Source organism: Rissa tridactyla, chromosome Z (assembly GCF_028500815.1).
Source record: "Rissa tridactyla isolate bRisTri1 chromosome Z, bRisTri1.patW.cur.20221130, whole genome shotgun sequence".
Lineage (NCBI taxonomy): Eukaryota > Metazoa > Chordata > Aves > Charadriiformes > Laridae > Rissa > Rissa tridactyla.
In genome coordinates, this window is record NC_071497.1 from 9,026,143 (window position 1) to 9,051,024 (window position 24,882).

The window sequence follows — 24,882 nt, forward strand, 5'->3', positions numbered from 1 at the left end:
TGTGTTAAGCTGGTTTTATCCCAATGTTTTGATATCCTCATTTGTTCTGTACTAAGCCATATATCTGTTGAGTGTATTATTACTCCATCCCCATTAGCAGCTTCAGACAGGTGCCAATTTTAATGCACCCAAAAGAATTCTTGTCGGGGCACACAGGAGGAACAGCATACTGCTGGACTTTTGACACTATGATTTCTGAAGGACTCGTATCTAGGGGAGAAGCCGTGCACAACTCTGCAAAACGCACACTGCTTTGTCTCCTGACTGTCCCACAGCAAACTCTTTGCTCTCACTCTTTGCTGGAAGCATGATAGACACTTGGAAGTGATGTAGGCAACAAGCCAAAGCTAAATAAATATCATTTATGCCTTCCTCTTCCATACCCACAAAGTAAACAAGTACCTTGTTTTTATTTGTGCTCACGCCCTAACACGAGGTTAGTAGGTCTGAATACGGGTCTTGTCTTGTACTCTTCACTTCTGCACCAAGGGATGTTGGTCATGCTGGCAACAACAGGGGGGAACCTAGGACTGCAAAGGCTTCAGATCTCTTCTTCCATTCCCCCCTGTCCGCCAGCAAGGTTCTCCTTTACATCTGGGAGCTGAGTTGGTGCCTGCAAGGTGCACTACCAACTGAGGAGCCCCGGCTGAGGAGCATTTTCATTTTCCTCCATGGGGAGAAACCCAAGCGAGCTAGATACAGGTCGTGCAGGCAGAAGCTGAGCTGCCAGTGTTCTCCTTGCTGCCGTCCCCAAGGAAGAGCTCTGTCACCTTCCCAGCACAGGCACGGACCTAAACTCCACACCATTTAAGTCTCTACTGCCATAGTGTGTGGACGTCTATCACTTGTAGCCCAAAAGTTGGAGGTAGTGAAAAAGAAAGTATAAACAAGTAAAAGGAAGGGAGAAATTCAAAGAGGCTGTGACAAGATGAGAAAAAAAAATAAGACATCAAACCTCATTTAGCAGACATGTTCCAAACAATTAAAGTTCAGCAGTAGGCATCTATCTCCTAATAGAATTATCTTTTTTTTCTAGGAAAGCATTCCTGATTCCTAGATTACTTTGCATAAGGACACCTTGTGATTTTACAGCCTTTCTTTACGTATTACAATTGTAAAATGGATTGTTGTTTTAATTAATAATGATGCACTTTGCATTGAAATAATTTAAAAACTGTGTAAAAGGTAATCACATCTTTTTCTGCCACTTTCTGTAGCCTTAGAATTATTTCTTAGCTAAACAAAAAAAATAAACTGAGACAGTTACGGAAGGATTTTACGTGTACCTAGCATTTGGTCAGTTATTTTCTCTAGTGAAAATGATGATGTGCTTAGTCACATTAGTGATGACTGCTTTCTACGGGTGACTTCGTATCTAAACTGGAACCCGAGTTCTTTTAGGAGAGGAGGGCTGGGAGCGATCTTCTGCATTCATTTCCATGCTGCAGTAGGCAGCTGTGTCTCATAATCAGATGGATAAATTCGTCAAAGTCCATCTTGAACTTCTCCAACTCCTTTGACCGCAGCCCTTCTATTGGGTATCTGTCCATACCTCTGCCCCTTAGAAAGATTTTCCTGATTTCCACCAAATTTTACCCTTTGGCCTATGACAAAATGACTCTTCATAATATTTATGTATGTGATGTATTTATAGAGAGAAATCATATTCCTTCTCAGCCTTAATTTGCCTGGCTAAGTATAGTAAGCTATTTCAGCCTCCTCCCACAACTCCATTTTCTTGATTGTTTTTCTCTGATACTCTTCTACTTTTGTATTCAGCACTCTTCTAGAACTTATCTTTCTTTAAAGTAGGTGACCAGAATTGTTTATTGTCTGTTGCTGCTAAAAATGCTTTTCTTGATACATCCATCCTAAAACTATATTTCCTTTATTCTTGGCTTTACCTGAGTGAGAGCAATGGCATGTGAAGAAAATTCTTTTCAATAGTCTTGCATTCATTATATTCAATTTTATTTGATTTCTGTTACTCTGGTCCCCAGGATCATCTGCTTTCTTCTGAAAGATACTGCCATCATCAGTATTTGTAATGCATCAAATGTTGATGTTATTTCAGCCAGTTTCAGTAGCAGGGTTCTGCTTCTGGAAGCAAAGACCCGGAAATGAAAATTAAACCCTCCCAGGTGACCTTAGTGATAATAGTGGTCTTTACCACCCCACCCCTCCCCCCGAATATCAGTTCTTACTAGGTAGCCGTGATTTTGCCTTTTTTTTTTTTTTCAAGCTGAAGCATTCGCATAGGTGGACATACCCCAAATTAATTGCCTTACCTGTACCCTACCGTTGCTAATGGGACAGGGGGTTCAGATACACGGTGTCTTGAGTTGTGCTGGGCTGTCTCGTCCTGAAAGGATGCCGTCCAAATAACTGATACAGATCAGACGTGTGTCCTTCATTCTATTCTCGCTTTCTGCACTGGGTGCGTACACAGTCAAAGGACTAACATTACTCCATGCCACTGTAAATGTACTGACAGAGACATTGGGAAGGAAGTGAGATGACGTGTGGTTGGTTATGTTTTAAAATATTGCTGTTACACTATATATTTACTATGAAAAAAAATTCTTAGATTAACTTCAGCTCAAAACTAACTGAATAATTGTCTATTTTAATTTAAGGCTCAGGAGACATGGACAGTATTTCCAAAGTGAGTATTTAATCAAATATTTGGAATTTTTAGCATGTTTCGCTCTAAACATACTTTCTTTTTCTCTGTTGCAAAGCTTTGTATCTACATTTTCTGCTTGCCAACTCTTTGGAGGCTATGCAGACAGAATTGGTACTAATTGAAAATTTTAAAACAAAATAAGCAATAGGGAGTATAAGTAGACATTCCCTACTGCATAATAATGTGTATTAATGAATGTGATTAATTATATCTGGTTCATAATCTGATTGATCATGTTATAATCTTCCCTACTGTTAAGACAAATTAATCTAGTTCTAACCATCAATTCTAGTTAAATGTAAATTTGGGAAAATGTCACTAGGATGTTACTTTTATGCACTGCATGATTGCTTTTGTCACCTCTGTAAGGCAGTGTTAATATCTTAATCATTAATATAAGTTCCTAAAAGCTAGATTAAGAAGTAGTTTCAGAAGAAGCACTGTTTTGATATTACAACCAGTAAATAGTTGGAAATAAATGTGACTTTAACCTGCAGGAGTTTCACATGTACGAAAATAATATTGTGCTTGAACGTGTCACTTCTCACATAAAAAAACATTACTACATATGTGATCGTCATTAATTTAGGAATTAATGAGCTTATTTGGTATTAAAAAAGTGGTATAAATCTCTCCCCTGCAAAACACTATGTTTTGTTCTCAGCATCATCAGATGACTGAAACTAATAAATATATCACTACAACAATCTCCCTGCACTTCCGTGCTTTTGATCTATAAATGCAGAAACTGATGAAGAGATTGTTTCAGCTAAGATTTTATAACTCATTCGTTTGTAGCAAAATTCTTCACAATCTTCCAAGAGAGGAGTATGAGTTTGCTTTAAGCACGTCGGGTGCTGTTGTGCTTTGTTTGCCCCAGGACCAAGTACCGTGGTTCTGGTGGTAGATCTCTCCCATTGCAGACTTTGCCACTTCAGATCTGTCTAAGGCCGGTCTGTAGGTGCTCCGGTCAGGCTGGGGACCTTGCTGTAGGTGCATTAGGGGAGCTATGATGAGATGCCAACACATAGTCCAACAGGGAACAAAACGCTCACCTAAATTCCCATGGGTTAACACAGAAGCTTGTATGTGACTTTGTTGAGAACACACTTCCAGTTGGTCAAAATGCAGGAATCGTTCTTCAGTTACTGACACATATTTGTAAATCCAAAGAGGAAGAGGAGGACCCTGTACAGTTCTCCAGTTCGGGGTCTTCTGGTGGTGTGCTATGGGAGAGAGGTAGCCTGTAAAGTGTGTTTGGCATATATCTTTCTGGAGAGAAGGACCTCAGCAATGTGTCTGAGGTCGAGCAGCATCTATAGCAATCCTATATTTATGTATATTTTTAAGATCTATAACATTTTCAGACTCTGCAGAGAGTAAAATGATGGATTGAAATGACCGTGTTGCATTAGTTGTGCTATGCTTAGATGTGCAGTGATGGATTCAATAAAAGCCTCCAATGAGATAATAAGCATACAGCACTTTTTAAATCAATGTCCGTGTTTTTTCTTCAATAATTTTATTGCAAACTGCAGCATTTTTTAAGGAGAAAACCCAAAATGTTTACATTAGTTTGCCATAGGACTATTTTTAAAAGCCTGTATTCAACTCACTGGTATTAAGTATCAGTGTATGTGCTAATACCAGTATCAGGAGATCTGAAAACTTGGATACAAAAATTTACCTGGAAGTCTTGGAGTTTGTTAACCTTAATAAATAACTCATGGAAATCACATTTGATGCATGTCTCTTTCAAATAACTAAAAGAAAAATGCTTCTAACTTTGGAAGTAACAGAGTTGTCCTGTTAGACCATTTTTTGAGTAGCACTGCCCAATATGCAGCCTGCATTGACAGTAGTAAAAACACGTGGGTAGCATTGGTAATTTTGGATAGGTAGTAGTACATAATGCTTTTGAAACTTGAATGGAAAAGTTCTCCTTGGAAGGAATAGTAGATTTCTGGGGTTGATGCGCACGAAATTACTGTGTGGCTGCCTTCCAGTTTTGTACACGGTGACAAGGATTGTTCTTGCTGGTGTACCAGTCTCCCTGCACACATCACCAGCCAATCTTGGGGTAGGCTTTTGCACAAGTAGATTCTTCCACTGACGGAAATTTTCACTGAAATTAACACAGTTTTGGGTGTGTGATGCTCAAGCGCAGGCGTAGGACTTCGAGTAAAATACGTATGGGAGAAGCTGACTGTCAGTTCCCAGGAGAAGCAGAAAATTAATCCAGTCTTGGTAGAATCAGTACAGCTCACAGAATTCAGAGCTACATTTTCTAAAGAAGATTTTAATTTATGTGGACGAATGGCAAAACATGAAGTTTTTATGAAGTAGATTGAGATGGGGGAAGTAAATGAACTTAAATTATGCATATTAAATAAACATTAATAACCAGTGTTTCTCGCAGCGCCCATGGAATTTGTGCCGGCATCAAAGACATACTTGCTTTGGAAAACCTCAGCTAGTGCTACAATGCCAGGCCCCGTACTGGCCATAAAAGCAGCCCAGGGGAGTTACTATAAAAGCGTTTATGTCAGGAATTTGAACCCTTGGGGCTGGCGTACTGTAGCAATTGCAGAATTTCAAAGCTTTGCACCACACAGAGCAAGATAAAATAGGGGTAAATCCCCCAGGAACGAACAAAAGTGCGGGAGCATCGTACAAAATAAATGTGACAAGGCCTTAGAGGATTTTAAATTTTATATTCATAGATTTTAAGGCCAGAAGGGACTGATAGGATTGTGTAGTATGACCTTCTGCATAACACAGGCAACAGGACTTCCTGGAATTAATTCCTGCTTAAGGTACAGTAGCTGTGGTTGAACTACAGCAATAGTTTTCAACCTTTTTCAAGCTGTGGATGACTAAATATTTGCTATACTAACTTCAGTGAGGAACAGATTTACTTGTCAGATGTTAATGAACTGGTTAGGCTTTTAGTTGTCTTTGATGGACATGTTGTCCAGTGATTCCTGGAGATCTGGGGATCCCCGTTTCAAAGGCAGCGAACCGGACTGAAGAAGGCTAAAGGGCAAACGCAGGGGTCTTGACCCAACTCTGCAAGTTGGATTTCGGGTGCTAACAAAAACCAGTTACGCCTGCATGTCACTTATGTAATTAATTTTATATCTATGACTGAAAATAAATACACTGAGCTGAACCCGTAAACATACTTGGCCATTCAGACTCAGAATGGTCATCTTCCCTCAGGAGAATGTAGTGAAAAATTAACAGCAGCCTTTCATGAACCACACAAAGTACACTGCAAAGTGGACGGTATGTACAGCCATCAGGCGTACCACTCTGCTAATGTACTAGCAAAAAGTAGCTGATTTAAGTTTTCGTATTTGATGAACAACACTTTTTGTTGTCTTTGGAGGTGAAGTAAATCCTGTGGAACAGTGGAATATGTTGCAATATTTAAATTTACGGACAGTGGTCAACATGGGACTTCATGATTACAAAGGGGAGCATGTAGAAATATGGTATGAAGGGGAAATGGAGTCATAGCTATCCCATCCCATTTTCTGTTCAGTGATTACTCCACTATACATCTTTAAAGTGCCAGGGTAGGTTAGATAGCCTTTGTAGCTGTGAGGAAGGTGCCAAGAAATTACGGGGACTTTCTCTTTTTTTAATGTTTGCTATTTTTCATTCAAAGTTTGAATTCCTGCAGATTTAGTTACACTAAATGAAGACCGCATGCACGTATTTTCAAAGTGCTGAATACCTTGGCTTTTTTAAGAAAAAAATCTGTATGCTAACAGACACACTGTGTCAGGGTTGCAGTTGAGAAATAAGAAAAAGAGAACAAATTCACTTAAGATTCCTATAGCCATTGCGATTTGATCACTTTGATCAAGAGACAGTTGCCTGTTGTTAGCTTGCCCACTGACTGCACTAGGTTTGTGTTAAGTATATGGTGACATACCAGATTTGCATTTTTATAAGTAAACTCTCACCAGCAACATTGCATTCCATTTTTCTGGATTTAAAAAAAAATATATCAAAGAACTGTGATAGATGTAAACATTTCATAATGAAGTTCTTGACTTTGCTCCCTCCATTCCCTGGCTGCTCCTTTAACATCACAAATCCTCTATAAGTAGGAATCTGAACAGTGATGGAAAGAGAATTGCCCATGCTCCAGGCATGGCACTGTACCACAAATCAACTTTGTAAAAACACTTAACTAATCGTAGTGTCTGTCTACAATAACCATGTATTGGCTATTGACTTAGAATAATTTCTGTGGCAATTACCTTGTTTTCAGCCTTCCTTTAAGTAACTGAATCTTGAAAGCATTTTCTAAACATTGCAGAGGTGGTTGTGCAATTCTGTGAAAAAGAAGGAATTTATCTTCAGAAGCCTTTGTATTGTTATTATTTTTAGCATTTCAGTTAAACCTAGACAATGAAAAGCTAGATTAAAACGCTGTTGCATTGTGCTCTGTGCAAGCAAACAGCAAAAGTACAGCTCCTGAAAGTGTTTGCAAGCCCAGTCCAGTGACCAGCTGTTATTCAGGAGTCTTTTATCCAAAACTGTTGTTAACTCCTTTACCTATAAATGCTGTGTATTAGCAGTGCTTGGTGAAGCAGTTCAGCAGGTGAACCACACTTGTGAACTACTTGGGAAACTGTATTTGAGTAAACTGAACACTGTGAACAAAGACCCAGACACAGGCCTTTTTTGAACGTCTGTGTAGACCATATCCATCCATATGTCTACCTTTAAGTACATATTCATAAGTCACAGGCACACGCTCATAGACTTTACTGAATTTGAGCACATGATTTAATGCAGTGACAGAGCTACCTCTCATACCTGCTGTAGCTGTTTACAGCTTTTCCTGACTTCAGTAGAAGATGCTGGCTATAACCTGAAAAGAAGAATTACAGATAAATAATTCTTGCTTCAGGAAAGGAAAAATTACCTTACAGGCTAAAATTAGTGACTGAATCATGCAGAACCCTGCAGAGGCTTGTTTTTTGTCTTTGAAAATCCCAGTGCATTGCACAGTGCATCTGTGTGTACTACGGTATCTTGTAAAGCGTGCCTTTAGCACCCTTGGTGAAGCTGGGAAATGAACCGAAATCTACAACATTTAATCTGTGTTTTAAAATCTTATTTAACAGAACTCTCCCAGTAATATGAGCATGAGTAATCAGCCTGGCACTCCCAGGGATGACGGTGAGATGGGTGGAAACTTCCTAAACCCTTTTCAGAGTGAGAGCGTAAGTATTTTTTTACTTAGTTGTTCTTTTTACTTTGTGAACCTTTATCTCTGGCATTTTCTTTAGAAAAAGAAAATAACAGCGAGAACAAACAGCTTTGTAGTGTACTTGTAAGGCAGTACTGTGCCTTACGTGTTTTTTACTAGCTTCTAAAATTATAGTATTGATTCGACAAATAATTGTGCAAAATACTGCTAGAAGTTGAGCTGAAACTGGAAAATGTGGGAGATGTAGATTTACTGCAGAAACTCTTTTTCGAGATTAAGAGGTCAGTTGTCAATGAAAGTTAGATCTGTCAAGCAGTAATCATTACGCTGCATGCATTCAGTAATGCACAACAGGCATTTGTCAGGCAATATCCCAGCAGCCTAAATACGCAGAGCTGACAGATCCTTCCATTTCAGTGTTTTCAATGTGTGGTTGCCCAACTTTTGACTCCTAAACAATGTGCCTTGCAGGGAATGCCTTTTAGAACAGGATTCACACTGAAGTGTATAATTAGAGCACCAGTAGATCTCACGTTGGAAAGATGCAGTGTGCTGTTAGAGCCAGAAAAAGCAAAGGTTCCCTCTAGTGTTCACTCTGGGAAAAATGATGCTTTTTAAAAATGGAGAATGCTTGAGGCAGCAAAATGTGGTGTAAAATACATTACAAAGCAAGACTACAGTATTTTCATACTCATGTGCCTGAAGCTGGGTTTCTAAATCCACATTTAGGTTCCTAAATAGGAGTGGCCTGATTTTTCAGAAGTGCTGAGTGACTTCAACACTTCTGTTCTTATTGGAAATCACTGCTGCCAGAAGTGAGTGCAACTTCATTAACTATGCCAGTGGTGAACTTCAGCTCAGAGATTATGACAAGTAAACAGTTTCTTTTAGATCACAAAACACTCAAATTGTGTAGGAAATTTCATCGAATCAGATTCTGGGATTTTGTGGGTTTGCTTCCTTAACTAGTGAAAAGGAAGAGTTTCTGCATGTTAGCTGTTGGTGTCTTCATAAAGAGGGCACATGTTCAGATTGTGTGGAGTATTGGAGAAAATTGGTTTGTACAACCCCAGAAGACTGATGTTTCAATATCTGACAAAAAGCCCAGTAACCACAGAACCTCCACATGATCCTTGGTCGTGGTAATCCTTGACTCTCGATTTGGTATGTGTTGCTTGTACTGAGGGCAGGCAGTCTGATCAGCAGGTGGGCCAGTTCACCAAACTGAAGTCATGGAAAGAAGGACATCAGCTGTACTCAAAATCAGCTTTCTCAGACACTTCCTGGATTCTAGGTGCTACTTGACGTTGTTTTCCTACCTGGAAGAGCCTGGGACTCAGTTTTCTCAACGTGAGATGAGTTTCTCAAACACGTGAGATGAGTTTCTCAAACCCATGAGATAAATGCCTACAAGGCATGCATAATCTATGCCACAAGTCATAGTGTAGTCTGGGGAACTGTCTTGCTCTCTGCTGCATATTTCATTACCTGGCTAGAATAGGCATTATTGAGAAGTCCTTTCTCAGGCAAATTTGCTGTTCAGTTCACCAGGAGTTTTGGTTGGGCGTGGGGAATGGTGCTTGGCTAGTAATTTAAGTTAAAAATCACAAACACCTTTAGATCACCTGTAGATTCCTTGTCCAAAGTGATTACCCAGGTACTTCGGCTCAGATACAAGAAATCACTTGAGCAAATGGTTTGCTTTAAGCATTTGAGCTGATCTCTGACATCATTGGCTAATGATAAGCATGTTCTTACTAGCTTTGATGGCCCACTGTGGGCGTGCTCAGAACATGATGGGACAGGCAAACCGTCGGAGACCTGACATGGGACAATTACATGACAGGGAAGACCCATCTAAAATACTTTTTTGAATATGCTTGGACAATTGGAAGTGGTCATCTTGAAACTCTAGCTTTGGCAGGTTTTTTATTCCATGTTTAGTTTTGCAAAGGCAAATGTCTCTTTCTAGTATTGGTTTTCATAATGCTAATACATCTTGCATTTGAACATTTTCCTCTACTTAGAAGATTTTAGGCCAAAGTAAGTGTTTCTGCAGTCCACAATTCTCAATTTAAAAACAAATTGGGCATATAGATGTGCACTACTTCTAGGCATTGTGGTGTCCCATTGATTATTGTAATGAAGTACTGCTAACTTGAGGGTAACTATAGCTTGTATAAGGGCTGCAGTTCAATTTGTGTTACAATAATAATATAATGTGGTGATTGAATTTCTGGTTCACATAAAGGAGAATGACCACTGATCCTTGATTCAGCTTGCATCCTAAAATAGATAACTCAGAATAATTAAGACCAAGAGCCTAGTTTCATTCCAGTCAGATGTATCTTTACTTGTTTCCTTCCATAAAGTAATAAAAGGCTCTCAAAAACATTATGTGGTTCAGCTAACCATGAATGCAGCTGGTCTGCTTGAGCCTACCAATCTGCCTAGCTAAATCCCCCCAATAGCCAACATTGACCAGGAAAAAGTGTGAAAAGCATCAGTGAAGTTCATCACACCTCCCGGGAAAACACCAGAACAATCTTCAGGGGAGGTGGCTTTATCAGCAATAGCAGTATTTTTGCAAATGAGAGAAGCATAACAGAAGTTGTGATACCGCAAATTGAACTACAGCACAGGCAACCGTACAAATTTAGGAGGAAGTTCAAGGAGCGTGTGGACATTTGAACTCATTGTTGTGGTCCAGAAGTGGTTTTAGTTACCTGGTAGGGGGGGGAAATGGTTGTTAAAATGTGGATTCCTCTTTTTTCAGTACTCCCCTAGCATGACAATGAGTGTGTGATCGTTAACAAGTCTCGCCATGAAGACCACAGTGAGTTGGCCCTCTTCAGAGAGCTACTGCAGAAGAAAATTATTCATCCCAGTGTACAGTTTAACAAAAGGATCTCAGACACAATCAGACCCACCTTTTTTTTTCTACCATCTCCCCCGTTTTGTCAAGACAGTGGGTCCCAAACATGATTGAGGCAACTGAAAAAAGTGGCGTAACAGAACTGCCCAAGATGGAACTGCAAATAATTATCTGTGTATGTACTTGTGTGGGTTAATGTATATGTATGTGTGTGTGATATAGAAATACACACATACATATATAGACCCACAGGACATTGTAAAATATTATCACATGACATATTAAGTAGAAATGAGAAGTAGGGGCTTTTATTCCATCTTTTTTTTTTTTCACGTTTACATTTTAATTATTAAGATTTACTTTCCCTCTCCCCTCCTGAACTGTTTTATGTTGCATATATCACTGCTTTATAAGTTATTTTTTAAGGTGAACTCAAATGATAAATTCTTCTGATTTTGTAAATGTCTGCCATTATGGTTAGGAATAAAATTGCTTATAAGAGCTTTCATTAACTTGTGTTTGATACCAGTCACCCTGTGAATCACAAACTGTACTGTCTCAAGAAATAGAAGAAAGCTCATCTTAATTTTTTGGAGAAATTTAATAATTTTCACCTAGTTTGGTGATTTTTTTTTTTATACTTTGCCTTTAAAAAAAGAAGCACTGAAGGTTATTTTTCTTCTTTAATTGAAGCCTAATATCTGCAATATCTATTTTAAATGGAAGCCTGAATTTGATACAAGCTTCTCAGTTTATATAGAGGACTATAAGGTTACTGTAAGTGAGCTCCAATTGGTATAGAGTCTAGCAATAAAGTGTCAGGGCTTCTTCTGCCCTTGGAAATGAGTTTCCTATTTAGCATGATCTTCTGTAGGTGAGGTAGTTAGTGGAAATGCAGTAGAGTTCCTATCACTGAAACCTTTTCTAAAAATTTACTATTACGTTTCCCATTTTCAGTGATTCTCAACCGAATTGTAACAATCCATGGTCCTAATTACAAACAGTATTTCTCAAGCCTATTCAGAAAATCAGGTCACCCTGCTACCCTGCGTGTATTTTTCACCACATCAACCAGAATGAATTCCCCCAAAACTTCCCAGTGAGCAGTCTCTCTTTTTTTGTGAGCCAAAATGATGGAGTAAACTTTTTATGACTACTAGCCTTGTAAGGGTCTTACCTTTTGCCATGAACAGAAGAGGAACAAAGGTCTGGGCCATTTTGTAAGGAGGTCAGCCTATCAGAAATGAAAGCTGAGGACAGAATGGAGAAAAAGCATATGGTCTTAAAAGAAATGCTTCTGGAAGCTCTAAAACCAAGATTATGGTACATTTAGTTCCTGATGACTTCCAGCTCCTCCAAGAAAACATAAGTTTTCAGTTGTGTAGTGGTCAAAAGGTTGATGATCAGCAATGCAGGCACAAAGTGGCTGAGCAAAAATTCATGCCACTGACAGAAAGGAAAGCCCCCTCCTTGGACTTTGCATATACACTTACATAGGAGCAGTTCTGAGATGCAGTATGTCCATGAAGTCTTGCAAGGAGACTTTTTCATGAACTTGTGATAAAGAAGCTTATGTAGTGGGCTCTTTGTGATAATAGCTGCACATAACAGGATGCGTAAGGAATACTACAATCTCTTAACTCATTTTTATTTACATATGTTATATATATAATATATGAAAATAAAAAGATGTAACACTTTTTACTCTTCTGTTAGGGCTGTTCAAAGATTTAACTCTTGGAGGCATAAAATTATATTAAAATATTAAAGATTTTGGTAGCATTACTTTCGCGTAACAGTAACAACTTTGATTAGTTGTAAACATAAATTAGATAGTCATTATATGGTTTTGTGGACTTCATTCCCAGTGATGATGGAAGTTTCATTCAGTTTCTTATCTTTGGAAAACACTTTCTTGTTATCTCAAAAGACGATAGAAGGCCCTACTATTGATTTGAGTTATGAGAGCGCAAAATCAGATGTAATTTCCTAAGACCCTTTGCTGTTGTCACTAATACCACTGTTAGTAGTGGCTGCGTCCCCAGTGGGCCCCAGCTTCTGCCATAAGCACTGCAGAGTCCAGACGTCCTTGCAGCCTGCACCTGACATCTCTATTACCCTCAAGCCTTCTGAGGACTTTAGGACTCTCTTCTGCCCAGTTGCAGTCAGATATGTCACTGCTGCCGACTAACGTAGATGGGTATGGCTGGACTACGCATGAAGTGCCACAGCCCATTCACGCAGCAGGTAAGTGCGCCCTCGAGTGAGCTCTTCAACGATAGAGAGCCTCTGGGGATGCTGCAGGGGGAACCGCTGTGTCTCCAGGGGAACCCCTGTGCTGTCCCAGGCCAAGCTGGGGCTCCTCCAGGAGAGCAGTGTGTCCACTGAGCACACGACAGCCGGTCGTGGTGGCATCACTGAGGGCTGTCTTACAAGACAGAGTACGTGCCACTCTGAAGCTTCATTCTGTGGCAAAATTAAGCAGAATCAGGGCTTAGTGTTAATCAGAGAGTTCTGGGGTTTTTTTCCTTTCTGAATTTGGCATTATCTGCAATATTTTAGCTTATAGGCACCTGTTAAGGATGAAAGTCTGACCATAAAATTAAACCTGCATAAAGAAACCCCTTAAATGGAACTGCCAACACATATTGAATATCATTATCAAAATACGTTATCCTAATTTATATACAAGAGCATAACATCCTTTCAGGCACATAATTTTTCTTCTGTAGTTCTTTTAAACTTGCTTCTGTACAGTTTTCCTTACTGCCAGTATATCTTTGTCTCCCCCTTTCGACTTCTTTTCCAAAACATTTATATCAAGTTAAACATGGTCGCCTTGATCCTACAGCATTAATCTCAGTAAATACATTCCTGGCTTCAAAAGGAGCAGGATCAGGCCCAGCTTCTCGCAGCTTGTCACGCTGTGCCCTGACATGGCAAGTTAGTGTGTACGGCCAGCACTTCTCATAGCTGCGTCGCCCTGCAGGCTGGTGGAATAAGATGTGCAAGCTTGCAAAATTTTAGATTTGGGAGATCTACGTGAATACTCAGTGCATATCTTATTGTTAGAATTTTAATCAGATATAAAGAAGCCTAATCATCTTGCGTTCTGTAGGGAAGGCTTACGTCCCTGTGTTTACACGCATGAGTAAAGTTACTTACACATGCATTGGTAAGATCAGGTGATAACCGTAAGTAGGTTCTGCAGCTGAACCATTAGAAAACAACTAAATTAGAAAACAATCTTATGTGCTGAATACTCAACTTTCGAATTATAACTATCCCTTTGGGTTTTTTTTTTTAATATACATAGAGCCTTTTGCTTATTTTCTTTCTTTTGCTTATAAATCATTGTAGGATTTTCATCATATCTAGAGTGTTAATGTGGAAAGAAAGACTATTTCCAAGCACTGACTTTTTACTCCCGCTTATGTTTCTAATGCACTAGATATCAATGTGTAATGTAACTGCTGTTTATATGTGTCCTTATGCAACAGCATTATTGATAATGTCAGAACTTGTCCAGCTCTGGGAGTAATTTTATTTTAAGTGGTGCAGGATAGTTTTTCCACACTGGGTTGTTAGGTAGATTTCTCTCTTTCTCTCTAAAAATAAATAGATCATGATTCTGTAAAAGGGTCTTTCGGGCAAGGTTAAAGCAAGGCTTTTTAAAAACAGAAGTGATGAAATCTTAAGAGTAGCAGAAATAGGGAGTAATTGATCTCTCATACTGTGAGAACTCCGGCAAATATTCTGGCCTTGTAGAAATTGGGATTCACTTGTAAATTTCACAGTGAAACCAGTATTTTACCTGCTGCCTAAACCTATGAAAAGAGGTATTCTTACCCAGATTTTATCTCCATGTCTAAATCTTGTATAGGCAAGAACAGGCTTTAGGGCAAGAAAGAAGCTGTATGAATCACAAGTAAAGCATGTGGCCTGACGTGTGCATTAAAAAAAAACCCAATGGGATATTTGCATGTATGGGTTGCATTATTTTCTTAATTGCCTGAGTGTGAGGAAGAACTGCGGTTGCACTCCGCGTTTCCCCCCTCCGCTGTGGAGTGAGTTTGGTGTATGTAAAAAGTGTGGCAAGAGCCCTGAGTCTCGGGGGAATAAATGTGGTGCCACTTGGCTCGGAGGCATCTCAGAATGACAGTCCCAGATCAGAGAGTCACCCACCAGCCTGTGGCTGAGACCACATTTGCCATTTTTGATTTGGAAGCTTTCTGGTTGCAGAGTCCAGACCACCAGTGGGTCACATGTTCAGAGACAGTAACAACTTTCAGACTTAGCAGCCTGCTCCCCTTTTGAATTCACAAAATATAATAATAGAAGTCCCCATGTCCCAAGATATCCAGCTGTTGCTTTCCCCTGCAATGGGAAAACGCAATAAGAAATATGTAGGCTAATTATTTATTTTAAATAATTCAAATTAGGAAGAATTTAATAGAATCTTTCCTCTTTATGGATAGCAATTCATGCGGCAGAAGGACACCTTCTTGAACTGGCTAAAAATCATTTAAATTTTCCCCTGTCCTGTGGCTAGCAAATGAAATACTGCATGTAAAGATGATTTGGAATTAGATGAGTAATTTAATGAGGGACCAGCTGTTACAATATTGAGTGTTGAACATTTTACTGTTTTTTTTCTCTTTACCAGTCAAAATGGATTTTCAGCTGATACATGTAGCACCGATTTCTATTTCTCAGATCAGTTAATTATTTTTAAGTGTTATCTCCTATTCCTAGTCAGCTCAGATTCTTTGTTCTTGTTGTGTTTTCTAAAGATGGACTGGATTCTTCAATATTTGACCCTACACATTTGCATTTGGAGAATGTAAAATAGAGCTTAACAACGTAAAAAGAAAAGAAGATCAGTGCAGGAAAATTTATCTTTTTTTAATTGACTGTAAGTGATGATAAAACCATGGCTCCTGCCCCAAACACGCTTGGGTTTGGTTGGGCCCTAGGGATGAGAATCCTGACACAGCACATCTTTCAAATAAAACCCAAAAAACTCCTTCAACAGTGACAGCTCATTTCTCTTTGAACTGATCACACTAAGGATCTAATTCAGGATTTAATGATACGAAACAACTATAAAAATTCAGTACACTCAGAGATAAATGAGTTAGATTTAAATTTTAGTGTGTGCAGCTTCCTCTACTTTCCAGACATTATTGGCTCAGTCCTTTAAGCTGCTGTTCATGCCAGTTGTCCAGCTTAAACTTTGATGAAACCACTCACATCATTAAGCCATTTTTTGGTAGGATTTCACCCTGGTCCTGGTGAAATACGTAATCTGTCTATCTATCTGAAGTGTGACATTATTTGGCAGATGTATAAACTGAGTAAAGAGAGCAAAATACAGAGGCTCTGTTGAAATTAACAAATTGATGATTCAGTCTGAAAAACAAGAAAAAAGGCCTTATCTAAAATACTCTGTTGAGTGCATGCGTGCAGATTGTCTGCCAGTGCTGTTTTCTTGGAAACAAATTACAGTAACAAATTTAGAGAAAATAAATGGATCATATACTCGCCATACTAAAATTCTGATCCTCCAGACACATTTGTATTTGTTTGAGATAAAGCCTGCACATAGTAAATTTTAAACAGATTTAAGAATACACGTAGTATCCTTCAAGAAAGTGGGACTGCTAATACGCTAAAACCATGCTTGAGCACGGACAGTCTAGAAGCTCAAATTTAGTCTTCCCTAAACAGACATTATTTTAAAGATTTTACCAATGCAGGAGCATATTTCAATAGTACTGATATGCGGAACAGATTTAGCTTTCTTCTGTTTCTTATTTTATTAGAGCATTGTTCACTACTACATGAGCTATTTTTGTGAACTTGTCCTTCCATTTTCTTTTCAATTCTGCAGCCATAGTTTCCCTCAACATAGCTAACAGCTTTGCAATTTTAGTCCAAATTTCTGTTTGGTCACTATTCGTCATTTAAACTTAAAATGTGTAAGAAAGCCTCTCATGTAATGGGAAAACTTGCCATAAAAATGTATAAAGGTTTTCTTGGGTACCTGTTATCACATTTAATAAAAATGCAATTTTCAATTATAATTTGAAATGGTCACTTACTAGCCACTATTTAATTTCAATGTGCAAAAGAAATTGAGAAAACAAATTACCTTTTTTTTTTTATTTATATGAATTCAGCATCATAAATATTTGCTGAAATACATGGTTTTGGAGAAATTGGATCAAAACAAGATTTACTACCTAGTTGCTCTGAATAACACACCTGGACTTTATGTTCAAAGCTCCTTCCACATCCCCAAAAGTGGATTGCCTAACACCTGATATGTATGACTTTGTAAGAGCCTAATTCACAAACAGTTGTTTCATTTGTCTATTCCGTGTTTTCACTGTATCTCATGGATGATTCAGGGTGCCCCTTAGCTGTGCAGGCTTCTGTGGTTGTATCTCTCAGAAGAGTAACCGAGTGGTCAAACAGGCTTGTTCGCAGGGTCTGGTAATTAAGGACTGGATAATTATCCACCAGGAGCGCGCAGCGGTGCGCTCAGAAACAAGGTATTCGTACGCTACCTCGCTGTTCTCTTGAGAACTTGTACAGTTCTTCTTGCAGTTACATCTGGGGCTCCCTTAAGATTTTACGATGCCCAGACAAGAAGCTTAATTTAGCTAAGAGAAAATTCTGGCAGTTGAGCACCAGTTCTCATAGAGAATCAGCACAAAACATGGGGATTTTGAAAGGTGATGCATTTTCTCTGTACCCTGGGTATACTAGGTGTACCATACAATTTATAAGTTTGGTCTGTTACAGAGATATATACAGTTCCTCAGATTAGGAGGGAATTGTAACAATAACCATGACCAAACCTATATTTGTTCCTATAGAGTAAAATCATCACTAATCACTTTTGATATGAAGATTTATTGCCATGGAACAACTGCTCCTATCCTTGAGGAGCCAAATTATCAACTGGATGAACTGGATATTTGTAGTCTTTATTTCTGTTGTTTAATCTTCCATGTTTTCTTCTCTCTCATTTGGATTTTCCCATTAAATGTACCATGCCAGATCTTTGCACAAAAATAAGAACAACTTGCCCAGTAAAGATACAGAAAGTTGTTCACATCTGTAACTAGAGCCCTACAGAGGCTACTATAGAGAGTTTATTTCATTGGAGACATTGAGCGTAACAACAAGTAAGGAGTGGTAGTGCAATACCCTGAGAGCTCTTACTGTTCAAGATTAGGAAAGTTAGCATCTCACAGACTCTGGCATTAGACAAGAAGATTTCTACCAGTGATGTAAAATGGCTTGAAACAAAAGCTAATACTTGCCATGCAGATTGGAGGAAAATTAAATCCAAATAGAGCATGTTTAACTGAAGTAGAAATTTACTAAAGCTATAATTTCCAAGGAGAGTTTGGAATGTACGTCACTGATAACAAGCTGGTTATCAGCAAAACTGGTAGCTAGGATTCGGTAGCTGCTCTCTTTTCTAATGCAGAGGCAGGTCCTGCAGAGCCTGTGGTCCCCAGCAGAGAGGTTGGGTTTCTTGGTCGAGGCAGGTTGTGGGCCAGGGACTGTGATATCCACAGGCCACACCTTTTGTTACCGATGAGCAAAGTGCAGGTGCCCTTCCAGCGGATGTCAAAGTCCTTCTCCAAGGGGAGCACAGAGCATGTCCAGCAGTTTAGTGGAAAAGAAAAGCAGTGTTTGCTAAATTGTCATCTATAAACATGACATTCAAAAGCAAGTATAAGCTGTTCCCCAGTCTGTTTTCATTTTTCTGATTAACTCCTAGTTTTTATTTGATTATTACATTTACATTAATGGTTAAGGAAGAGAAGACGAGTTCCTAAACTAGGGCTGAAATGCAGACATGGAAGAGTAGCGCAAGTAAAGTGGAAGCTGGAGCTTTCTGTTACTTGAGAATCAAGTACTTTTTTTTTAAGACAAAAAGCATCCATACGATAAACTTTTTTAGCCTTGTAGTGGCTATTTGAGAAGTGTGACTCAAAATGCTTAGATGCCAATTTTGAGGGCTTTTTTTTTTTTTGTGGCAAGTATCCCCTTGTAAAAATGTTGCAGTGCATCTATTTTGTGCATGTTTGCCTAAAACCACAAAAACAAATCAATTGCTTTATGGATTGCTGTACATGCATCTGGCAAACACTTGTTTCTGGTGGGGAGAGGAGGAATATTTGATAGCTGGTGGGTTAGCATATTTATGTGAATTACTTCAAGCATTGGTAAACTATTGTCAACTTTGTTCACATTGCACAAAATACTCTGTGTAGTCTACTGCTGGCATTATAACCTCGGTGATCCATGCATATTCTGTAAATTCCTGTAGGTTTTGTGACAAGAAACCTTGTCACCATTGCTTACTACTGTAAATTATTGTTTCGAAGCAAGAGGTGGCTTTTGATTGTACAGCCATGTGTATTATATACTACAACAGTACTTGTTCTGTCATCAAAACTTGCTGTTCACATGTAGTTAAAGCTTTGTTAAGCACGCTTAGTGGTTTCAGAATGTATTTCAAACAGCAGATATATAAGCCATTTACAGGAATATTAAATGTAACGTAAGATAATTCAACCTAGTTCATACTGGTTTTGAGAGCTTGGGGTTGGATTTTAGCAGACAACAGACAGCTGCAGGTCAGCCCATTCTGTGACTCCGTGCCTGGTTATGCAGCGTGTGCTTTCCAACCGCAGGCACCTTCGAGCTTGAGAAATCACACCCTGCGCAGGAAACAGGAGGGAAAGCCTAAATCTCTCCTCTTTTTGCTGTCCGCCAGCCAAGGCACCTACGGGACCTCAGCAGACTGTCACAGAGAGACCTGCCAGCCTGCAGGCTTCCCTGCTCTAAGTGAGCAAGGACATAACTAGCTTCTCCTCTGGTGTCTCTTTTTTTTCCCCAAAAAGTTCTGCATCGGTGCCAGGACACAAACCCACCACTAAGGGTATGCAGGGGGTCAGGAAGCACTGCCTCCTTATTGTGTCCTCATTCCCAGCTACCACAGGCTTTATGCGAGGCAGTGCTTGAAGGAGAATTTAATGATTTGTCTGTTATCAAGATAGAAAAATAATATGAATTCTTGAACTCTGGATTCTTTTTTATTAGTATTTTATGATATACAACAAAGACCTGAAAATGTATATGTATTCTTTGCTGGTTTCTGACATCAGAAATTCAAATCCTGTCTAGACTGAAAGACAATGATGGGAAAAGTGAAAAAGCTGCTAAAATTGAAGGGGATTCTTACTTGTATTATTTTAAATTCTGTGTTTTATTTGTTTTTATTGCTAGTTCAAATGATGAGGTTAACCTTTTGAATAAAGGCAGTCTTTCTTAATGACTTTGCACCTTCACCCTTTCATGTAAGACTTTGAGTACTTGCAATAAATGTTTCTCACACTTTCAAGCCGATCTGTAGATAAATTCTCTATATTTCTAAGGTAAAAAAAAAAAAGTTTCTACAGCCCTTTACAGAGAAAAACAGGGCAATCCCAATCCCGTAATCCCAAGTATTTAAACAACTAGGCAGGTGTATTTTAGACACAGAATTACTTTCAATGTCATAAATGAAACTAATATTCAAACTCCAGTCTCTGGAAGTAAAGAAAACTTCAGTAATTCTCCAAACCAGCAAGAAATTAAAGTTGTCAATATAAATATTAATGTAGAAAATACATGCAAAACTTGATACTGCTTGTGACCTTAAGCATTCATATTGATAATATTGGGGATCTTACATATTTCACGTATTTCAGAATAGCTGTATTTCTTCTCAGCATGTGCTTCATCTTCATTATCAACAGCTGCCGCAAAGAGCCAATCCATGCCATACTGAAAGAGTTTGAAAGCATGACGATACAAAATTCCCACATCATCATAAATATGTGGAATTGTGTGCATGTTGTGTTAGGATGAGTAATCACTCTACTGCAAAGTTCCCCGGACCTTGTGTGCAATTTTTAAAAGCAGCCCCTGGGATGGTATCAGAAGGGCAGTAGTCTGTGTTGATGAACAGTCCAACACGCTGCCTGACAGTGATCCCTTTCCAAATGGTTCAGGGTCTTGCTTTGGGGGATTGTAACTGCAGCGTCCCAGCTGCAGCCCTTTGAAGAGCTGTACCACGGATATATCTTTATTTGAAGCCCTTAGTCTGTGTCAGAAAACAGACCTCCCCCTGAAGGCTTCCCTTCTTTCAAAATCCTTTTTTGAAATACACAGCTGTTTTCCACAGCTTTCAAAGAGGTTCTGTGGTGCTGGTTCTGTTGTACCAAAACACAGTCCTGTGTGCGTTTGTAGATTGAGAGAGCCTCCCCTCAGAGAGTGCCTCTGACAGCCAGCGCAGCACAGCTCCAGGAATCCCGTGTTCAGAGAAGCGGCCTTGTCTAAGGAACAAACAAGGCCATAAAATCAAGCCTCACCGTTTTATCTTTAAAAAATTCCTTGCAAGATTGGGAAGCTGCAAAGACATGGATTGTGTGTGTCACAAACCACAAAGCATATCTGGGTTGGAGCCTCGGACAAGACTATTACAGACTGTGTTTTGTAATGGCAATACTGTACCACCACATCAGACTTGTTTCTGCTCCACACTGTGGCCTGATTCATCCTAACCTTGTTTTAGCTGCCTAAAAATACCAGCCTAGATCTCTTCTGTAAGTCAGAGGAGGGAGAGAAGAGGAGCTGCCCCTGGAAGACTCTATTATGGCATCACTTGCCTTCTCCACTGATGAATCCTGCATGCTCTTAAGGGCCTACAGTTAGGTGGAACGAATGGAAGGGTTTGTATTTAGCTTCACACCCCTGTACACAAAAGTATTAATTTGAGCCTGGTATGGCCAAGAATAATGCAGCTCTTAACAAGCTGCATCTGTGTAGCTTCCAGATGAGTTTCTGATTCCTTCAATCTCAAACATGAAGTTTCTGCCCCAGTTTGCCATTTTCTCTATCTTTAATTCCTCTTTTATAAGCAGATGTAACTTGAATTAACTTGTTTGAACAATTCTGGAAGGTTCACACCTGCCTAGAAATCCTCACCTTTATTTGTTAGGTGGACTCACTCACTCTTTGCCTGCACCGATTCATTCACTGAAAGCAACACATGAAGAAACCATTGCCTAGATGAATCAACACCAGCAATAGCCTATGCTGCTTTTAATATCAGCTGTGAGGTTGTAACTAAGATGTTAATGTTCATACTTTCTGGGGATAGCTAAAGATTCCTTTCCTGAGAGCTTTAAAGAATGAATCTAGAAGCTCCTAATTTAAGATTGTGAGAATTCAAGTAGTAATGGCAGTTTATGGGGTGGGATTTTTTGTAAACTTCTGGTAAATGGGTGTTAATGGCATTACTGCGGATTAGCGAAGCCCATTTGTAGCAGGTTCCACCTCAGACTTGCACCATACAGCTACTTTATTATAGTTCAGCTTGATACCTTTCTTCATTAACTGCCAGTACAAAATCATAACAGCAGTTGTACCAATTCAATGTTGTGAGCCAAGGAACAGCTGAAGTTTAAAAATGCGAATGTTGTAACTTGCACCTGTTCACCTTCATGAAGTGTCCACATTCTCACAGCTGGGCCTGAGACGGCAGCTGCCTCCCAAGTTGCCATATAACTTCATCACACAAAAGTAGGTGTAATTTTTTGGTGAGCTCAATAGGAGCAGTATTGATGCATTTGCTTTATTTTCTGAGTTGTGAGTCATTCAGCGTTGAAAATTATATGCATCTTGTGTAGCTACGAATAGAATAATTGAGAATTGTTTTTTATTATATGCTAGTACAATCCCTGCTCTGCTGTTCAATATTTTGAGTGCCGAACTTAACTAAAATGTTATCTTCACGAATTGTCCTAGTCTCATCTCTGCATGAAAATGGGTATGAATTTCCAGTTAGTGTTTCTGGGTTCTCAGTGAATTCTGGGCCAAAGGGAAAACAGTTGCAGTGGGAAAGATTGCTGTGGCAGCCATTTACTGACAACTTCTCAGATGCATAAAGCCATTCTGTCTGTCGTCTGACACTCTTGGTGGATCACCACGTTCTCAAATATCTTGACGGCTTTTGTCAGCCAGTGGAGGAAAGGTGGACAAGCTCACCACCCAGGAAGGGTAGAAACGTAGCAAGTAATGAGCTATCTTCTCCAGCAATCACTTATTTTTAATGCTTAACTTTCAATTAACATTTGTATCTTCAATTATTATTTTACCATTCAGCATCTTGAGGTGGTTTGAGCAAAAATATATGAATAGATGTAATTTACAAGAAATATAGGCTTGTATTGTGCCTTTGTAATTCTCTTCAGCTTCAGTATCTATAAGCTATGAGCAGACAAACTTCTTCCCTCTTTTGGGGTGTTCTTTACTACATAGTAGCTGATGGCTTTGTTAATACTGGTTATTTGAGTCTTCTGGGGCTAACATTTATGTTTTCCCGGGTGAAAATGCCATAGTATTCTCATCAGACATAAGCACAATGACATATCACTGCAGTGCATGCTGTCTCTCAGCTTCTCTCTACACGTGCTTGCATGTTGGAAATTAAGAAATGATGCTGTATAAATTGCTACATTATTTACCCAATACAGCTGGCTTTCTGCATCCCTTTTTTGCTCAAAACTCCCATTAACTTGAAAGTTCGTGATGGCTTGAAAGGGGGTTTTGGAAGCACAAAGGATGCAGGGAGCAACTCTTCAGTAGTTTACAGGCTGCTGTAAATTAATGTCTTCTCAGCAAAGAAATGTAGCATTTTAGCAGTAACTTCTAGTGAAAACACTGAGCGTGCTTATCACTTAAGATTTTAAGAAAAAAAGTGTCAGACCATGTAATTGTATCTCATTTAATTTTGACACTTAACCAGTAATATTCAGTGAGGTACGAACCTCACTTTTATCTACATGTTCATGATACACCAACCAACGCAGAATGGAAAGGTGAACAGCCATGTTTTAGTATCGCAGCTACACAAGAAATCACAGTTTTCAAGGGTTTGATTTCGTTTCTTTATCGCTAATACATTTTCACCGCGAAGTATTTTTCTATATAGTTACCTGAGGCTTCCTTTCACCAACCAAAATAGTCTGTAGCCTTCTGCACTGTGAAAGGCAAGCCCTGTGGAAAAACACGGGCTTTGCACTTGCCCAGCAAATCAGCAGAAATTTCATCCAAGCCATAAAAGCCTCTTATGTTATTCTGTGTTTATGTAATTAAAGCAATTAGGGATGGGAGCTTCAGGAATAACGAGGTCTCTCTATCCTCTGTTTTACTCTCTGTATTTCATAGGGATTTAAGAGTTCTTTTTTCAAGGCTCAGCTGTGTCTCTTTAAACCAGTGCAGTCTAAGCATCGTGTGAGATTCAGTTTATGAAGATAGCATTGAAGCGTGAAAGATTTACTTTTGGTAGCAAGGAGAAACGCATGTCCCTGTGGACATGGACACTTGCAAACAAGTCTGATACCGAGAATAAAAAAAAATCAAGATGGTACCAGTACATCAGACTCTGTACTGCAGTGGGTTTTTTAGCTTTTGTCATTTGTATTTTATTTGACTTTGCAGGAGAGGAGTTGGGGGATCGCAAACACATGGGGAATTTTAGAAGTATATCACTCAACAATCATTTTATAAAGTCTAACTTCAAATGCACTATGATTTATTACAAAAATATATTTTCTTCTGTTTGCCGACATGGTTGTTCCATTTTGTGATAAGTTAAACTCAGCAGTTAATTTGTTGCACTGCCTAGCTGCATGAATTCATCCAGTGTACGTATGTACCTGTGCAGCATTACTTTGGGTTTTGTATTTGAATTTGCAGTATTGATTATTATTTTTGTATTTTACTTTGCCTCTGTTATTGGAATTGTAGTAAACATAATTTATACATATGATTTTACAACTGTTTTGCAACTGAAGTCTTCTTTAAATTGTAAAGTTTTATTGATGGATACTCATTAAAATGGTATAAGAATTATATTAACAATTGTTTTGTGTTTTGATGCTCTGTGTACATAAATATATGTCTATTTATCTGTTTAATGGTGCTTGTGTCTTGCAATTTTGGATACATTTT

The 24,882-nt window shown here is 39.0% G+C and overlaps 1 protein-coding gene across 4 annotated transcripts in view; it reads left to right on the forward strand.

Moving 5' to 3' along the window:
* Nucleotides 1-24,848, forward strand: part of SSBP2 (single stranded DNA binding protein 2) — a 191,100-nt gene extending 166,252 nt beyond the window's left edge. For 3 of the 4 annotated variants that reach the window (XM_054185299.1, XM_054185302.1, XM_054185300.1), the window contains 3 exons: nucleotides 2,637-2,665; nucleotides 7,834-7,932; nucleotides 10,696-24,848. In XM_054185299.1, coding sequence (XP_054041274.1) covers nucleotides 2,637-2,665; nucleotides 7,834-7,932; nucleotides 10,696-10,725 — 158 coding nt within the window. In that variant the 3' untranslated portion in view covers nucleotides 10,726-24,848. The remainder of the gene's footprint in view (nucleotides 1-2,636; nucleotides 2,666-7,833; nucleotides 7,933-10,695) is intronic. The other variant, XM_054185301.1, reaches the window with a different exon arrangement.
* The last annotated feature ends 34 nt before the right edge of the window (nucleotides 24,849-24,882 follow it).